The 19,935-nt window shown below is 35.6% G+C and overlaps 3 protein-coding genes across 4 annotated transcripts; 2 read left to right on the forward strand and 1 right to left on the reverse strand.

Annotated features, from left to right (window-relative positions):
• Positions 1 to 236: 236 nt before the first annotated feature.
• Positions 237 to 1,422, reverse strand: c1ql4l (complement component 1, q subcomponent-like 4 like). Of its 2 annotated transcripts, XM_042777236.1 has the most exons (4): positions 1,160 to 1,422; positions 957 to 1,017; positions 726 to 859; positions 237 to 638 (listed from the first exon to the last, which is right to left on the reverse strand). In XM_042777236.1, exons 1-4 carry the CDS (start codon positions 1,326 to 1,328, stop codon positions 361 to 363), a joined length of 642 nt encoding a protein of 213 aa, XP_042633170.1. In that variant the 5' UTR covers positions 1,329 to 1,422; the 3' UTR covers positions 237 to 360. The 2 variants fall into 2 exon arrangements, with proteins under 2 accessions (XP_042633170.1, XP_042633175.1); XM_042777241.1 differs by lacking the exon at positions 957 to 1,017 and having other exon boundaries at positions 252 to 638; positions 726 to 857; positions 1,160 to 1,421.
• Positions 1,423 to 3,661: 2,239 nt separating this feature from the next.
• Positions 3,662 to 14,142, forward strand: LOC122148926 (calsequestrin-1-like). The gene is made up of 11 exons (XM_042777341.1): positions 3,662 to 4,087; positions 9,385 to 9,478; positions 9,885 to 9,985; positions 10,132 to 10,243; positions 10,339 to 10,412; positions 11,205 to 11,335; positions 11,415 to 11,460; positions 12,450 to 12,504; positions 12,621 to 12,721; positions 12,837 to 12,911; positions 12,985 to 14,142. The coding sequence occupies exons 1-11, from the start codon at positions 3,851 to 3,853 to the stop codon at positions 13,348 to 13,350; spliced, it is 1,392 nt and encodes a 463-aa protein (XP_042633275.1). The 5' UTR covers positions 3,662 to 3,850; the 3' UTR covers positions 13,351 to 14,142.
• Positions 14,143 to 15,198: 1,056 nt separating this feature from the next.
• Positions 15,199 to 19,532, forward strand: LOC109103496 (zinc finger protein 540-like). The gene is made up of 4 exons (XM_042777352.1): positions 15,199 to 15,616; positions 16,696 to 16,850; positions 17,390 to 17,471; positions 17,697 to 19,532. The coding sequence occupies exons 1-4, from the start codon at positions 15,343 to 15,345 to the stop codon at positions 18,548 to 18,550; spliced, it is 1,365 nt and encodes a 454-aa protein (XP_042633286.1). The 5' UTR covers positions 15,199 to 15,342; the 3' UTR covers positions 18,551 to 19,532.
• The last annotated feature ends 403 nt before the right edge of the window (positions 19,533 to 19,935 follow it).

Raw genomic sequence — 19,935 nt, forward strand, 5'->3', positions numbered from 1 at the left:
AACCAACATCCAATAAACCTTGAATTTCCATAAACATTCCCACTCTTATTCATGAAGACAAACAGCCCTTGAAACACAGTAATAAGACTAAACAACAATGGAGAAAATAATATAAGAAAACTAATATAATATATCAGTAATGAAAATTTAATATAAATGATTATGATTAAACTGAATAATAAAATGATTAAATGCTAAATTATTATAAATTAATGAATGAATTTTGAATAAATAAATGTAAAAGAAAGAAAGTAAAACACAACACATATGTATGGTTGCCCTCTTGAAGCAAAACAAGATAAAAATAATTGTTTCATATTGCATCCTGCACTAGATATTGGTTATACAAGATTCAGACATTCACAAGGGGAAAATCAGAAAACCACCGAAGCTGGTGTAACTTTCTGGATCATCATAAACCCAGGTGTTAGCCCAAAGTCGTGTAGAAATTTGATCACCGGTCTCCAGTGTGAGGACAACACCATTGCTGGCATTACCATTGGAGGTAGGCTTCCAAGCAAACGCTGAGCACTGGGTTTCACCATTCTTCAAGAGACTGACTGCCATTGTTGTTCCACCATGACTATGACCATAAAATCTGAAGTAATAGACTCCTTTCACTGGTGCTGTGAAAACACCTGCAATGCACATGTACAAAGTAGCCACAGTAAAATTATGTGAACAAGATTCTGCATTTGTCATGTTATTCTCTTTACGGAACTTACCAGTATTTGCGTCATAGGCACCTCCAATATTACTAAAGACTTTTTTGTAGACTAGAATTTTCGGAGTATTAATGGGCCCAGTGTGTCCTGTTCCAGATTCTAAAAGTCCAGCGGAAAAGGCAACCTTTTTGGCTGTGAATAAACGAATAGGCTGGTATGAAATGGATAATAAAATAAAATATGTAATTTAAAATGTTTAAATGTATATAGGAACAAAGTGTGCCTTTTTTGCCATTCTCTTTTTGGAAAGACTCAAGCTTATTTTGTGAATCTTGTACTGTGGTTTTCAAAGCTGTTCAGAATGTACATTGATATAATAATGTTAAAATGTTGCTAAACAAAGAATTTAAACAAATGTAAGTTGTAATTTCTTTAAATTTGTTTTTTCCATAATGACTTTCAAAAAAATAACCACTGTTCGCCTTCCACCTTACCTTCATTCTCACTCAGTACTTTGGCCAGTGTTTCTTCTAATTTTTGTATCCTTTCATCCATGTTTTTCAGTTTCTCGAGCTCAGCAATAATGTTCACAGTTGGTGGAAAAATATCTTCTGCAAGTGAACTCCCAGCACAGAGCAGCAGTACCATTTGTAACACCGCCATCGTCAGTTATTTTTCAGATACTCAAACTACTCCTGTGATTATTCCACAATTCAGCTTTGAGTTGCAAGTGCAGTTACAGAAGCTTTGAAGGTTGCACAAGTTCAGTTTGTAAACATTTGTACTTTAGACTTATGTTGTGAGTGTTTTGTTTATTTTAGTAATCCATTAGGACAAGTCCAATGTAGAATTAAGTGCACTGAAAGTACACTTTTAGCATAATAAATGCATTATTAGTCTGCATTCATGGTGGATAATTAATCATCAGGTTTTGCCAAAACCAAGTCATAAATGACAGAGAGCTATCATAACAATATACATTGTGAATTACTCAACACTTTTGACGTTTTGAATAGCCTAAAGGCTCTATGCATGTCAACATTCTTGCCTTTAATCTGTCATATTCTTTTTACCACTAGATGGTGACATAATGAATAACATTAAAAAGGAACAGTTTAGTAACAATTTAACCCAACAGGTAGTCAAAAACAAGATCTTAAATGTTATCTAGTCAAGTAACCTTATATAGTGCTTTATACAATACAGATTGTGTAAAAAGCAGCTTTACGGTGTTAAACAGGAAAAATGTGCTGATAATACAAGAGGACAATAGAAAACAGTCAGTTTATCAGTTAAAGTCAGTTCATTGTTGATTCAGTGATATCATCATCCAGCTCATTTCAGTTCTCTTCCAATAGTTCTGTTATATTCAAGTCAACAATGTTCCCAGAAACTGTGTCCCCAGCTAAGCATACCAAAGGCGATAGTGACTAGGAACCAAAACTCCATTGGTGACAGAAATGAAGAAGAAAAAAAAAACCTTGGAAGAAACCAGTCTCGGTCGGGGGGCCAGTTCTCCTCTGGCATAATAACAATATCTCTCCAGTTTTGACTTCAGCATTGACTTTATTTGCTGGTGTCTGACCACATGGGATAATAAGAGTGAAACATAATTCAGTGATTTATTTGTTTAATATTTGGTAAAATGTCCAGCATTTAGCATGTTGGAAACATGAAAACTACTATCTTTCTTAGAAGGAAAATATGAGCATAGCTGCTTTATGCTTCTTCATTCTATTCTTCGTTCACACTATCTCCCTTTTGTTCTTATTTGCTCAGATATAGTTTACTGTATGTATGTATATATATATATATATATATATATATATATATATATATATATATATATATATATATATATATATATATATACAGTATATATGTGTAAATAAAATCAATTTATGATAGATAAAATTCCCAACTTACATTTTTTTTTTTTTATCAGAAATAGGTCGCATCAAAGATATGTTGCGAACAGGGTTTCATATTGACTGTGTTCTGATGTCATATCAAACAAACACCATCACCATTTAATTAAGGATTATGCTAAATGGGCTGATGCTTTGCACAGTCAACACCGGATATGCAGTTACATCCAAGCACTCTCCTTTTACTTACAACCCCCTTTTCATCACATCATATCTCTCTTAAATGCTCTGCTTCGCCTCATCATTAACCACCAGCTGATGACTAAATAGGCATTAACTCCACGGGCCACTAAATAAAGAGGCCTGAAGTTGAAGCAGCATGTAATATCATGTTACATGATTTTTATTAATAACTCACCTCTCGTCTTTCAATTTGTAAAGTAATCTTGAGCTATTTAGCTACCATGTGCACACATATAATCTTGCGCATACACTGTAGTGCCCTCACAGAGTTTAAGCATGTAGGCCGTAAAAAAAAGAAATTCTCAGTGCTGATGAACACAGCAAGCATGAATGCGGTGAGGCAAGTATCATGTGCACCATTCTAGGTCAGAGAGAAGTTCAAGCCAGAACTGATTGCCCGAAAAGTAAACTGACATCTGTGAAACCCAAAGAGGTGCACCAGCCTCTATCCATGTCGTCCTGGAATGACCTAGTGCCACATTCTAGCACCAAGGATGAGCCAAGTGCAGTAAATAAGACACCCCCCACCCTCTCACATCTTGTATTTTTAGCCAAGATCTGAGCTGTGTAACTCTTAATATGGAGAAAAAGTCTTCATATGTGCCTTAAGATCCCTTCCCTTTCCATCTCATAACATTTAATTCTTCATAATCTTTCAATCATGCTTCATTTTTGGTTGTCCCATTCACAAATTTTCTGTTTCCCTAATAGTCATACTAAAAAGTTGTGTATGGTTATCTCTACTTTGCCTTGTTCCAGTCTCTAGTCTGGCTCACTCCATGAAGAATCGTGTCTCTTTCTTTTTTAGCAGCCCCCTCTCTCTCGTATCAATCTCAGTGTCTCTCTTTCTCTCTCATGCACTCATGTAATCCCACCCCCTAAAACGCTCTTGACCCTGTTACTCGTCTCTTTTACCCGTGTGTAGGGGTTTCATACAGGGGGCCTCAGGACTTGGTCTTGTCTGTTCTGGGTGGCGGGGATCACAGGTCCTTTCTAATTTAATTTTATGAAGTAATTAGTCAGTTTGTTTTAAATTCATTGGAACTACATATTTCCCATCTTAAGTATTGAATCATGAAGTGGAACCTAGTGTTCCTTGGGCTCCTTCTGACCTTCGGGCAGCTCTCATGGGGGCAGAAAGGTATGGACATCCCCGAGTATGATGGAAAGGACCGCGTTCACGACCTAAATGCCAAGAATTACAAGTCTGTGATGAAGAAATATGACGTGATGGTGGTGTACTACCATGAGCACGTAGGATCCAGCAAAGTCGCCCAGAAACAGTTTCAGATTGAGGAGCTGGCCCTTGAGGTGGGTTTGACTTAGAAATCGGCCAAAGGGGATGGAGTTATAGGTAGCACCTGGAACCAGTGTAACTGTGGACAATTCTGAAGCGTGCGTTCTGAAAAAATGCTGGGTTGTTTTGACCCAAATTTGGGTCAAATATGGACAAACCAAACTGTTGGGATCCATTTTAAATAAAAATGTTAACCCGCCGGATGGGTTTGCCCATATTTGACCCAAATTTTGGTTGAAACAACCCAGCATTTTTAGAATATAGATGTTCATGAAAATCCTTTACTAAAGACATGTTTAGAGTAGATGTAGATTATCATATTTGCTCGTTTTACCAAAATATGAACTTATATGCACACCCGAAATACGCCTGCTACTGATATTACTTATTTAGATAAAGTGTGGCTAACCTTTTAATTTTAAGTCTTCATTCTAGACATATTATTTGTGAGTTTTACACATTGTGTAGTGTTTTAATAAGAGCAGAACATATTTGGACATAAGTTCTTGAGAATCAATGTCAAAACCATAGTTAATAACTATTAAAAATAGTTTCTGTTAATTGAAATAAATCTGAAATAAAATGAAAACATATCTTAAACAAACCTTAACGCAAAGTTGAAGTTGAAAAATATAAATATTTAACAAAACTAGAAAAACAGCTAAAAGATATATTGTAAAATATTAATAAATACTGTAATTGCATATAAATGCTAAAATGAGATTTGTCAGCTCTTTCTTGTATGAAGTTCTGTCTTAATTTCAGTTTTGTTTTCTACATCTGAAGGATATAGCCAGCTACAGGTTAGACAGAAAGATAGGATCTAAATGTAAAACTAAATATTTAGCTAATAGTCGAATGTGTTGCTGCATGAGCCATGTCAATCAAAGACTCATGAAGCCAGCAGGCAAGGAATAACTGTACGGCTATTTATAGCAAGCAATATTTTACTTCCGGCACATTATAGTTATGCTCTTATGGTTCATGGAAAGTTACATTGATAGTAAACACAGCTGCATGGCACTTAAATTTGACAAAAATATTGTAATTTGCATAGATGTATCTATTTGTGGGTGGCAAATAGACCGTAAACCGTTATTTGATGCTTCTAGACTTAGTATTAGCCATAGTTTTTGATTGCTCAATTTTGATAGAGGACAACTACTTTAATTAATTATATACACCAGAGGCTTTGCTCTGGATCAGAAGGAAAAGTACTAGAGTACCAGAGCCAGGGGAATGTGGGGCCTGTTACACCAGCCATGAGAACACTCTGGACTATGGCATCTGTATGGCATGTTCAGAAAAGTGCTGACGCACCACACAGTATATTTGCACTCTGAGCATAAGCCTGGATGGGTCATTTTTCAAAGGAATTAGTTTTTTTGGTTTTATCTCAGTACATTTCCACTTGGGTTTGTTGACAGGCCCACATGCAAATTCCAAAACTAATGTTAAAAAAGATTATGTAATGTACTGTGAAATTTGTAGCATTTTGAAGCATCAATATTGCTATTTTCTATTTATGTTTAATAACTGTACAGTATGTAGGGCCTGAGCCAGGGGACAGGGCCAGGGGCTAAATCATAAGTAACACTGTATTAGATTGCATAAGAAGACAGAGATTAGCCAGCTGTTGACAACAGTGTTGTTAATGTCAATTAATAATAATAATAATTTTAATAAAGCTGTAATAAAAGATGATACACATATTAGATCCTTTTTGTAGAACTGCTTATATGTCTTCATAATTGAGTTTCCATAAGTGATTCTGCTATTTTCCTGTTGATCTCTGTGAAGCTGCTTTGACTCGATCTATATTGTGCAAAGTGCTATAGAACTTGAAAAACTATAAATGATCTGAAATGACAATTAGATATGTTACCTTGGCAAATAACTGAAATAAAATAAGTTTAAGTACTGAAATGACTAAAACTAACACTGAAATAAAAATAAAGCTAAAACTAAATGAAAATAAAAGCAAATTCAAGATATTAATAAATACTTTATAAATAATACTAAAATAGCACAAATAGTATAAAAATACTTCACATCACTTTCATTTTACACCATCGTTTAGCCATGCTGTCACCTCCTGCATTCAATAGTGGCCTGTTGTTATTAAGGACTTTGTGTGCGGGCCACAGTGAAATCTTAAAGAGACAACAGACAGTTATAAATTGTGTTTGTTGTGTGTGATGTGTCAGTTATAAAAATAAATGGCATACTGATGGATTTGTGTTGGACATTGTGTTTTTGGAGAATGGCTAGAAAATGCAATCCCCTGATTTTTTAAATTAGTGGATTAATATTATTTTAATATTATTGTTAAAATAAACAATGCCAATTGCATAATCATAATAAATGATTATTATTTGTATTTTTATTATTATTCTCATGAAATACACCTGGTTGAAGGCTACTATTTGACCCCTCGTTCTGGTTTATTAACATTTATTAACATTGTTACCAGCCATGCATTATGCACAACCTTTTTCTTGATAGACCTGTGATATGAGGGTAATGTGTGCGGTAAAGAATGCATCACCTATTTAGAGGCCCAATAGCTGTGGTTTTGTGTATGTGGCTTTGCTCCCTAAAACACTCCAGCGCTGATGTAATGTTATGTGAGTTATAATAACTTATAACAGCTTATGTGCTGTCTGGGCACAGGAGGTTCTAGCATGAAATCTGCAGTGTCGGCTGAGAGGACTGAGTGTTGGGCACAGTACTGTACCTGTCAGCGGATCCCAGGAACTTTAACGTCACCACCACCTTGCCAAAATAGTCCTGGTTGGTCTCTGCAGCAGCGCTAATTATAGATGCCTCTGCTGCCATAGCTGTTCGTGTGGTACAGATCGCTGTGATGCTCCATAACAGAAGATCTGCTTTCTGCCCTTATAAAAACACTTATATGCTTTCATTTACACCAGCCAGCACAGGGTGTTCTGGTTGAATTTCCTTAACAAATGTAGGCTAACTATTTGTCAACTTATAAACGTTCCTCAGGCCTCTGAGGAAACCAAGTCATAGATATTATACAGTGTTCTCACTTCTGTAGATTTGTTGGTTATTTCAGCTAGTGTAACTGAATTGTAAACTGATTATTTAATTATCTTTCATAACATCTATGTTTTGGCAAATATATACTAAATTGAAAAGATATGAATGTATGACTGAAAGAGATGCAAAGAGGAAGAAAAAGGGTGCATTACCCCATGGCTGCGTATTGGATTAAACGTCTCCTCCTCCTTCCTCTATCGCCTGATTCTGATTTGTCATAAGCAAACTCTATCTAGATTCATTGCAAAAATCTTCTCTTGTTGACTCATGGCTTTTTGTGGGTCACCTTATATAGCTGTGGTCTATTTGGACTTAAGCCTTTAGCTGAGTTTAGCATAAGATTTGATTAACAGACATACATCACCCACCTCGCTTTAACCTAGTTTGTTGCACTAATGCATAGGACTACACTGATAGGAAAACCATGAGATAAAAAAATAAATTAAAAAATCAGTGAAAAATTATCCTATTGTAAGGCACACTAATACAGAGAAGAATTATCGCTCAAATATTGATGCTGATATTACAAACAAACTGGAAGAACTTGTATTCAATTCTCAGACAGCGCATTTAAACAAATAAATAGAACACTTGGATAAACCTTAAAAACTTTTTAAAAATGCAATTCTCACAAAATTATATAATCAAAAGGTCCATTATTTTTAATAATCAAAATAATTTAACCAATTTCAAGATTCAAATAGATTTTTAAAGTCAGTTTAATACAATTTATGTTTAAATGACTTGTGCTGTACAGTTTTATTATACATCCCCAAAATTAAAATTCTCCCATTTATTCACCCACATGTTGCTCCGAACATGAATTAATATTTCTGTGGAACAAAAATAAAACGGATAATTTTTTTTGTTGTTGTCTTTTTCCATGTAATTACAGTAAATTAGAACTTAAGTTAAGTTTTACCATGAAAAATATCATAAACGTCCACTCAATTCATGCACTAAATTCCAAGTCTCAGACGGAAAATGTAATTCATTATTTTTAAAAAAAGTTCTCCTTGGCATATTAAAGAGAGAAAAAGCAATTTATGATTTTTAATTATTCTTTTGTGTCAGATATCTAGAATGATCCGATCTGGATGATCTGAAGAATACATTTTGATTCATTTATTGAGTTGATTTGGTCACAGCATAGATAGCTACTTCTAAATCACATAAGGGGCATTACATAAGATATCCGACATAACTGTTCGGATCTGTTTAGCAGCATCTGAAATGTTAACCGTTCCAAGATGGCGGACGTGTTGACATAATGTGAACTAGTCAAATGAGGGATCCACGTATAGATATCTATGCATTAACAGCTCACTTGAGGGGAAAATTATCGGAGAATAACGACTTGAAATTCAGTCTGTTTTTCATACAAAGTTGTCACATGAAATCAAAAGACTTTAAAAACTGCATGCATGTGACGTATCTGTATGTCACTTTTTCATTCTTTTTGAAACTTAAAGGCTTCAGTCCCAATGTATAATACTGCACAGAGAAGAGCGACCAGCACATTGTTTCTCCTTTTGTGTTGCATGGAAGAAACAAAGTTAAACAAGTTTAGAAATTTAAAAAAAAATTTAAGAAGTTACTGATATATACATAGCCTACGCTACTGACAATTTTAGAATTACATGGATGGAAATACTAGAAGTGAGATTTGTGTGAGTATGTATAGGAATTGGTTCCTCACAGTAGCTGGAGAAATGGTTGGTTGCATCTGTCACCACCATGCCAACACCCTGTTACTCCAGCTCAGCAGGCACATGTAGCGCTGGGATTGGTGGAAGCAGCTGTCCATCATATGGGTCAAGTTTCACACCGATTTAGAAAGTGCAGGGGCAGCGCTCTTGATGACGGCTTTTATGGATGTAAGACTGTGGATGAAACTAACCACAGTTCTTACAGCACAGCCTGAAATATCTGTGCAGGCAAAAACAAATTTGCTGTCTGTCCTTGTCCAACACTGTGTGTTTGTAGCTATCAAAACCAGCTCTCAAGGTGATAATAAATGCATAGCTTAATGGTTGTTCTCACACAACACAAACCCTGATAAGCTTAAAACAAGAAGTCACTTTACCTTAATGTTACCAAATTAACAGGAACTGCCCTCTTAACCATTATTTCGTGTCAACAGGGTATAGGGCATCACTAACAAGCATTTAAACATCTCAACTTAATCACACATGCGGTTTAAAGAAGCTGAAGGACATTAAAATGTATTTATTTATTTGTTACACAGCTTGCTGCACAAGTCCTGGAGGATCTTGACGATGAGGACATCGGAATCGGCCTACTCGATGAGAAGAAAGACAAAGCTGTTGCCAAGAAATTAGGTAAGCACATTCAAGAAACACTCAAACATATTACCATACCTGTAATGTGATGTGATCTACTGCATGTAAAACTACTTTACTACTTCTAATGAACTAATTTGCATGCAGTTTTATAACCAAATTAATTTATTAGGGATTAAGTAGAATATTTGTACATTTTTGAATAATAAAAATGTTTTAAATCGCAAAAAAAAATATTTTTTTTTTATTGTGATCAGTCACATGAGTGGAAATCCTCAAAACTAGTTTTTGCTGTTTCATGACTTGTTTCATGATTTATTAAAGAATTTATTATTTATAAAATAATTGTTAAACTTTAGGATATCAGCAGAAGAACACCCATGACCTCTGGTGGACATTCCCTACATGGTTCTCACAGGTTTATTTCCATTTTTGTGCTCTTCAGGTCTGGATGAGGCTGACAGCATCTACATCTTCATTGAGGACGAGGTCATTGAGTACGATGGAGAGCTTGCTGCGGACACACTGGTGGAGTTCCTCTATGATGTATGTGAAAAATATTTTATACCTGGTGCTTATGTTTTGTTTTCTTTCACATTTTTTTATTTGCTTCCTGCACTTCTTTTCCCTGTCTTCTTCTCCTTCTTGCATCATCTTGTCATTCCCCCCTTTCTAATCAACTCTTTTCCCAGGTCATTGAGGATCCAGTTGAGATCATTGACAATGTGCGAGAGTTGAAAGGTTTCCATAATATTGAAGAGGATATCAAACTGGTGGGCTTCTTCAAGAGTCAGAAATCTGAGCGTACGTATCCAAATGGGCCATGCAGAGGACTTTTTTTTCCATATAAAAGTAAGTAAACTGTTTGAGAAGTTCACCTGTGGCCTTGTAATTTTCAGACTACCAAGAATATGAAGACGCAGCAGAGGAGTTTCATCCACACATCAAGTTCTTTGCCACCTTTAATCCAAAGGTAACTAATGTAAACATAATTTATACGACCCTATGTACTAACAGAAATCTAGTTTGACCAGTTGGATTGGACTTTCTGATGATTTTTAGGTTTTATATCTTATCTTATCTCATCTGCTGAACCTGATTTTACCAAGTGCGACATGTTCCTGGATCAATATCTTTGTTGACCCTGGAACAACATTGTGATTAACCAATCAGATTTGAAGAAACAGTTTATAGTTTTTGTGATGTTTAGTCTTACAATCAGTGTTTGGTGCTTGTACATCAGTGTGAATCATCTATCATTTCCTCTGATTTTAGGGATTACTAATGGTTAAAGTTAGGTTTAAGTGTAGGGATATGGTAAAGACTAAAATTTTGGATTAAAATGTTGTTCCAGGGTCAACAAAATATGCTGACCTAGGAACACATCTAACTTGGCAAAATCAGGACGTGCCATCTCATCTGGATCTTTTTATTTATGCTAAAATGACTTTCTGAATGTTTGAAATGGCAGTAGCTTCACTCTGGCAGGAGAGTTTTAACTTTTTGCTTTCGGCTACTTTTCTAAAACTTTACACTAATGTAATAATATGTTATGGGTGTCCATAGTGCGTCAAGACTATCACAGCTCCATAATAAGCTGTAGTGTAGCAATATTTATACTGTATTCAAATTAAAAGTAAATCTGCATGAGTAGTTTTTTAAAGCAACATCTTTATTTCTATGCATGTCAATTTACCCTGAAGTTGACAAACCCTGAAACTGACAGTTTCTCCATTGATCAAAACTATGCAACCCCTGTCTACAGGTTGCTAAGAGTCTAGACTTGAAGTTGAATGAGGTGGACTTCTACGAGCCCTTCATGGATGAACCCGTCGTCATCCCTGGTAAACCCTACAGTGAGAAAGAGCTTGTTGCATTCATTGAGGACAATGACAGGTGTGTTGACTGATGTGAAAAAATGGTTTAAATTGAGAAATGAAATTATTAGTGAACATTATTGAAAATGTCTCAACAGACCAACACTGAGGAAGATGCAGCCATACAACATGTATGAGATCTGGGTAAGCTGATGCTGTGTCAGTCATACAACAGTTTTTCGGTGCTTGCAAGGCAACACTTGATATTGCTGAAACATTCTGTTTTTCTTCTTTTTTTGACAGTTTGCTACAATAAATTCAGCTTGAACCACTTCACATACAGAATCGTTTCAAAGTTTGTTTTGTTGATAATTTCACTCTGCCATTGAGATGAATGGGAATGCTAATGGATAGCTCTCTCCAGGTATTACAGACCTCCTTGATTTAACCGTCTATAATTTAATGCCAAGGGAATGTAATGAAAAGTATGGTGATGTAAATGTACACTGACTTTTTTAAAGCTACACTATGTAACTATGTAACCCTCCAAACCATTTCTTTACTTTACTCAAGTACACTTTGATACACTGCTGGGACAGATTTCACAGGAAAATTGCATACATACGTCATTAGCCTATGGGTAGAAGCTGAAGGTTTCTTGTTACAACAAATGAGCCATGGATCATTCAAAACTAAAAAAAAAACGGAACAAACAATCAAAAAAAACAAAACCTAATTTTCCTGTATCTATGTTCAGATCAGTGCATCGAACCACAACAAACCAAATTCTTCAGTAAGATGCATTTAGCTTTATTGTTTTACCACTAAAGTTACAAAGTGTAGCTTTAAAAATAAAAGTATTTAAATAAATTTAGATTTACCTAGATAATTATTGCAGAATTACATCATCATAATCTGTGAAAAGGGTCCATATCTTTCAGAAAACACTTTTCTTATGCTGCCTTGCAAGCACTGCTATTTCCTTCAGGACATAAACATGTAGTATATTTACAAGATTATCTGTTAGAAACTGTTGTTAGACACAATGAAACGAATGGACAGTAAATTATATTCTTAATGAAGGATCAAAGACATCGCAAAGGTATTCCAAGATGTGATCTCATGATTTGTAGAAGTAACTGTAGAGCACAAGATCTTTTGCTTCATGTTCTGTAACCATCATTTTCTGACAGGAGGATGCTCTTGATGGCGAGCATATAATTGCTTTTGCTGAGGAGGGAGACCCAGGTATGAGAATTCTTTATTAAGCTGCACATTATGATCAGGGCCACTGTCATTTAAAAACATAATACAACTTTAATCCTCACTTGAACATGTCTGCTGTTTTCTGGGGGTTCTTGTAGATGGCTTTGAATTCCTTGAAATCGTGAAAGAGGTGGCAGAGGATAACACAGACAATCCCGACCTGAGCATTGTCTGGATCGACCCTGATGACTTCCCTTTGGTAACCCTATGGCTTTTATTGTGCTAAGAAATGTGGAAAATTCCAAATATAATCCGTGTTGTAAAAGTAGATTCCAGTGCATAAGCAGTGATGAGAGTGTCTCTGTGACCTGCAGCTTGTTCCCTATTGGGAGAAGACCTTCGACATTGACCTGTCCTCACCTCAGATTGGTGTAGTGGAGGTTGATGATGTAAGTTTTTCACAGTAGGATTTATCTGCTGTGTGTTGTGTCTGTCGAGACTGAGCTGTTGTATCTTCCGCAGGCTGATAGTATCTGGTTTGATATGGATGATGATGATGATGACATGCCAACAGTTGATGAGCTGGAGGATTGGCTGGAGGATGTGCTAGAGAATAAAATTGATCCTGATGAGGACGATGATGACGACGATGATGATGACGACGATGATGATGACGACGATGATGATGACGATGATGACGACGATGACGATGATGACGACGATGACGACGACGATGACGACGACGACGACGATGATGATGACGACGATGACGACGACGACGAAGATGACGACGACGATGACGACGATGACGACGACGATGATGACGATGACGACGACGATGATGACGACGATGATGATGACGATGATGATGATGATGACGATGATTAAACTCCATCATTTTACCATCATAAAACCATTTTACATATATTATCCAAACTAAAGTCTGTTTAATTACAACTGTCTGAATAATCAACATCATAAAAATTCCTTCATTATTTTTTGTCGGATATCACAAGGTTAAAAATGTCATCATTTATCTGTGACCTTCCATGCATATCTAGGAATGCGCTTACCATTCTCTCTCCCATTGACCCAATGTTTTATTCAAAGACCACGCTCTCTCTTAAACCTTCAGATATTCACTTCTGAATATTGACGTCACTTCTAAAATCAAAATCATTAGCAAAATATGTATTGCTTTCAGTTCTTTGCCATCCATTTCATTTATAAAGACATACTGTAATTGGCGGTTAAACACACCACTAATACATTTGGAAAAGGACCTGACTTTTAAGCATAAAAATGCAACCCAAAAAAATGTAAGATCGTCAGAGGGAGCAGCGACATTATTTAAGTGTACATCCATCTGTTAAATTTGTTGTTATTGTCTAAATGTTTATTTGTACTAATATGTGGATGGATTGTTTGTCCCACTGTGATAGGACCTAAAGGTGCTAAGCAGGCTTTTCCTCAAGGTCATATGTCGTACCTTCTTTCTTTGATAAGACAGGATGTGACCTTATGTGATGTTAGACAGAGAAGGGATTGTCCAGCCTTCCTTCTGTGTCTAAAAAGTGCAGTAAATCACGTTTTCTACTGAAAAATAAACATTTTGTTTTTTTTAATAAAGACAACTTGGTTTAACTCTTAAGTCTTAAAATAAAAACAGATTGGAATAAAGTGTTGTGAATCACTTTTTTTTAGACATATCAAATATGTCTGAGGCTTTTGATCTGCTGGTTGTAGGTTATTGTGTTCTAATCATTTCAAATGCTGATTTACATATCTAGAATATGGCACTGTATTTCTTTTCCATTTTACCATGTAGTGTCATGCCGAGGATACTGATGTTCATACATCAGCTGATGCTTTTGATACAAAAGGTGCTACCATCTCACATAGATATTGCAAATTTGTCTCTGTGATATTGTTGTGGGTTTTTTTTTTTTCTTATTTTTGCCTCATTATTCTGACCTTTATTGCTTTCCTGTTCCAAATGTGCCACTTTCCACGAATAGGGTACATTAATTTATTCATTACTTTTTCATCAAATGGTCAGTAAAGGAAGTCAGCCTTAGGAAGTCAAAGTAATTTTTATATTAGCTGTATAATTTTGTATTCTTTTTCCACGGGGAAGCAGTTTTACTGCATAAACTTGGCAAGGAAAATTAGCCCTATTTTCTAAATGATCATGCTATAGATCTTATTATGATCTATTTTTTTTTTTTACCTTGTCATGTTTAAAACGACAAGGCATGCAGGAGCAGGACTTCTCCAATCCATTAATCCGCTTAAACCCCGCCTTGCGTTCATCTGCCTCCATTTTTGAGCGCAACCCTCAGATCTAAAAATCCCATTAACAACCGATGAATAGAATATTTTTTTCTTTTTCGATTTGAACGTGTGACAATATTGAAGGCAAGATCGGGAAAAAAATTTGTTTTATAAAGACTTTAAATCCCTGATTTACCTATTTTTATTAAACATCAATGGAAAAATAGATTAAGATATGCAGTTAATAATAATTATAAGTTTTATAACGAAGTTAATTTTTTAACTGAAATATATGTCAACATGCAGTGCAAACAAGACGAAGAATTGGACTACATTTCTGTAAAGAAACAAAACTTTAAACAATGCACATTCTAGAATCAACTACACCGTTATATGACAAAATTTTGCGATCAACATTCCCATTTATGTATTAGGAGCGACTTCTGGATTTGGCGCCCCAAGTAGAACGTGCATACGTCATTGTGTCAGCAGACACGCCCATTACTTCCATCTTAGCCATGTGGATATGACCACAAACGACTGCACGACCGATCCGTTTGTTTACGCATTGTGAATATTATTGTGCATGCTCAGACCGCAAGCAAAATGTCCGAGTCCGTGTGCAGGTTTCAAGCCGAGGTGGCGGCCGTTATGGAGGTGTTACTGAAAGTGGCCGTCGTGGAGATAACGAAAGTTTTCGAAGGACGCGCGTTGGATTGCCATGGCTGCACGGTCGACAGAGAAACTCAGATCAAAGAGAATCTGGTGTGTGTCCCTGACATCAGGGCTCATATGGAAAGTGCATTGACTAATCTCTCTGAGAAGATGGTTTGTAGCGTCGGTGTGCAAGTAGGAGAGACAATGCTGCCCCACCATCAGGGTATGTTTGCGTAAACAACAACCACTTCTCTCGCTGGGCACGTAGCTGGGTTTTACTTCCACGTTTGTTGAATTCAACAGGAGTGGACCGGAAGTACGGGATTATCGTATGTGGCAAGCCGTAGCATTATATATTCATTAAAATGAACTAGTATCTATTTTATGTTACTGGTATTTATTTCTTTATTATTAGTTAATTATTAGTATATAGTGGCTGGTATAGTTTTCTTTTCCTAGTAACTGTTACTTAGATATAGTACTTTCGTCTTCTTTTCCTATTAGTCTCTATTCCAGTGGTATTTAATTACATTTTACTAGGTTAGAAAGTACTAGTACTTAATTATTTGTAACTCTTTAAACCGAATATTAGACCTACGTTTTTATATTTTCAGTGACATTTCTGCATAGTGATATGCTAAATATTAGTGCAACACAGCAATGTAGATAGAGTAAATGCATATTGATTTGTTAGTGTGTTCATTCAAGCCAAACATATCCTTCTTGCAGTTTTTCTATCTGTATCAATTAAATTATTAAAGTTTGTCTATATTATGTCTGTATGTGATTTGGTGTTTCATGTTATGCTCTAAACTGTGTAAATGAATGAGGCTAAATTAATAGATAAAAGTCACTGTTGGAATAAGTACTACTACAATTAAATAGTAAATTAAATTTATTCTTTATTATTGGATTGCTTAAAATAACAAGTAACAAAAATAAGTACTGTTTAATTTTAAGGAATAGTTGTTAAAATGGTTTGCCATACTTTTAAAAGTAGTTGCAGCAGTCTGTTGACTGATATTTCGAGGTTAAAGACCGTCTTTGCAGCAGTTTAAATTTTGCAGACCAATGCTTAGTATTCATGCAAAAAATACAGTAATTTGTGTGTGCAACCTTTCTTAAAATGAGTAATAACTAATCATCATATGACATCTTTATAGTCAAAATGTTTTGGATAGACAAAGTTTATAAACTTTTGTTTGTCTGTTTTTATTCACCTGACCATGTAAAGCAGACCAGTTTTCTCATGTTTCTGAAATGTAATATATTGTGTTCTTTCCCACCACACACCCCATTCAGATCAGTGCGTGTCCACTGAGAGAGACGAGGTTTGTCTGCAGGACTCCAGAGGAGAGGAGGGGCTTTCTCCCTCTGAAACTCTCTGTGAGGAGTCTCCAGAAGCTGTGGATTTGCAATGCATGGTTGACCTTCCATGCACTATCTTCAAAGAAACTGTAGGTGGCGCTGATTTTTTAACTTTCTCTTAGATTTGTCAACTGAATGAAATGTTTTTTCCATTTCAAACAATAAACATAACATAATAAATAAAAATAATCTAACACAAATTTCATGTTTGAGATGGAAATTTTAAGATGATAAATATCAATAATTTAACAACACATTTGCGAAAACACATTAAACTTTTGTATCTTATTTATTAAATTACATTGAATAAAATAGATTAAAGCTCATTCAACATTACAATCATAATATTTTTACATAAATTTGATAATTGTTAAAGCTATATTAAAGTTATTGTGCAACCCCATTTATTTATATTATTTATATAGAAGCTTTTCATCATCTCATGAACCTCCTGCAGTTCCCTCACGAAGCCCCATTTAGGAACCATGACTTAGAGTACAAATTGATTAATATAAATATAAATGAAAAATGTTGCACTAAAAAAAAATTGTAATATGTTAATTTTGTAATTTCTGCTGCTTTTTTTTCCCACTACTGACCAAGTCATGTGTATTATTTCCTGTTTTAGGGAATTGGCAGAGAAGACGGCTTAATTCATGAAGCCCAATGGACAGATGACTTAAATAAACCAGAGACAATTCAGGAAAATGGTATGAAGAAACCAGACATGCTTTAATCATCATCAATAATAAAAAAAAATTTACTACACTAAAAAAACAACAATAAAATACTACATGAGTTAAATAAAAACATAAATTGTAGTTTTTATTTCTAATATATACAGAAATAAACCCTTTGATGCTCAAGTAATTTAACATTTTAATAAAAAAAATAAAGAAAGAAAGAAATTTAACCCCCCCTTTTTTTCTTTTTAGGTCTTCAGGAATCCTCTTCACACTCTGTAGTAGATCCAGAGTCTCATCTGTTCAGCTCTGTTTTAGGCAGCATTCCCAGTGCAGACCTTTCCACTGACACTATGAGCCAGTGGGACCTTGGCCTTATGGACGTCAGTTCTTTGCCGTCTGTTGAAAAGTCACCTCTCATAGAACCTCCTCAATCCAGCAAAACCCCAGCGGAGGCCACTGAACTCAGCCAGGCATCAGGAGATAGTACTGCGAATCCGAGGAAGGTGCGTTTCCAACTGAGCCAAACGCCGTTCGATTGCAAACTGTTACGGCCTTGCTCTGTGCAACTTGTTAACCTCCTGATGCTGTCCAGTGTGCAAAGGGTAAACGGTTCCAACAGAAAATGCTTTTCTACACTCAAAGACCTGCGAACCCATCAGCGTGTCCATACAGGACGTCGGCTGTGCTGCTTTAAAGAGTGCGGGAACGGCATTTGGCGCCTGCAGGGTGTCCTCACACACAGAAATGCTTATGCCTGCAAGATCTGTGACAAGAAGTTCAAACGCAAGAAGATCCTGAAGCGTCATGAGCGTTTTCATACAGGTGAAAAACCATATTCGTGCAGGAGGTGTAAAAAGACATTTGCCCTGCGGAAAAGCCTGCGAAGACACGAACGCTTCCACACTGGAGAGAGACCACACGTCTGCCCGCACTGCAGGAAAGGCTTCCGTCTCAAAAACAATTTGAAAGCTCATCTGCGCTTTCACACAGGTGAAAAGCCTTTCATTTGCAACCTGTGCTCGAAGGGTTTCAGGATCCACAAGAACCTTGAGAAACACAGGCTCACTCACGTGGCGCCGGTTAGCTTTCAGACTCTTCAATAACTGACAAACGTTGTGTGTGACCTAAACCAAACGCCATATTTCTACCTCACATCAGAACCACTGTATCCAACCGGTTAATATAGCACACAATGGCAGTAAGAACATCAGGGTGACTAATTTTGTGGTCACATTTTCTCTGTAATATCATGTTGTAAATGTTTTTTGTCATGTTGGTCAGAAGTGTTTCTGGACAGTTTTCTTCTATTGTAATCTTTGCCTCCGACTGCATCTGTACTAATACTATACAAACTTTTTATTCTTCATTAGGTTCTTTCCCCTTAGTGTAACACACCCAGGGCATCAGAGGATGCAGTCCAACGCAAGTAGGCTTGACTGATTCTTGCTTGATGTAAATACTAAAATCATAGTTCTAGGATGCTTTTAAACTTTTTGTTTTTTTTTAAAGAATGACTTTATCTTCTGTCATAGCTGTTTTAACAATCTAAATCTTGTCTGGACCTGTTCAAGTGGGTTAATGTGTGGTTGAACACTGGAGATGATTGGATGCTGCAGGATTCACAGAGCCTTGTAATCATTTAAGCGATTTGTACTTTTTTGTGTTTTTAAACGTCACTATTTCTTAGCACGCTTTGTTCACTTTAAGCTTGTTTTAAAAAAAAGCTAAAAAAAAAAATTGTTAGTAACACTACTGCTCACATTTTCCCATTATTATATCTTTTACACATACTTTCTTGAATTTAATGTGAGATCATTATTTGGAGCAAGCAAACATTTCACTTTAAATCATCTTAAATTGCCAGAGAGATTTTTTTTTTTAATAAACATGAATCTTTGTTTTATTCTTTGTGCTTTTAATCAGCTATGCTTTTAGTTTGATATATAAAAAAAAAACATGTAGTAACTTAGACTTGTGAGTTTATAACCAACAAAAATAATGGTTTCACTATACTTCCTGTTTTTCCATTCCTCATAGCCACCGACAAGCATTTCAGTTACTTTTCGAATAAACAATAACCTTGTATCTTTGTTTACTGGGCTGATTTTTTTATTTTTTTTTAATCGAGACCAGTATGGGCATTGATCTCAGTCAATAGCGAAGGTTTACTGAAGAAAAACTGTTCCACAATTCTAATGACAAAAAGTTTAAGCTAGCAAATTTGAGAATGTTTTCAAATGCATTTAAGGAGAAACATCCTTGGGATCTTTAAAGGTACAAATACAATTTTTTTTTTTTTTTTCAAAGCATTCAAAATAACCTTGCACTTGAAGTGATTATCAAGATCAGTGTTCCTAAACTGGGCTTTGTGAAGAATATTGATGAAAAGCTAATAATTAAATTATATTTGTAATTAATTAAAAATGATCTTAACCACAATAAAACACACACAAAAAAAAGTAAATATTTGATTACTTGCATGTCGTTT

Source organism: Cyprinus carpio, chromosome A2 (genome assembly GCF_018340385.1).
Source record: "Cyprinus carpio isolate SPL01 chromosome A2, ASM1834038v1, whole genome shotgun sequence".
NCBI lineage: Eukaryota > Metazoa > Chordata > Actinopteri > Cypriniformes > Cyprinidae > Cyprinus > Cyprinus carpio.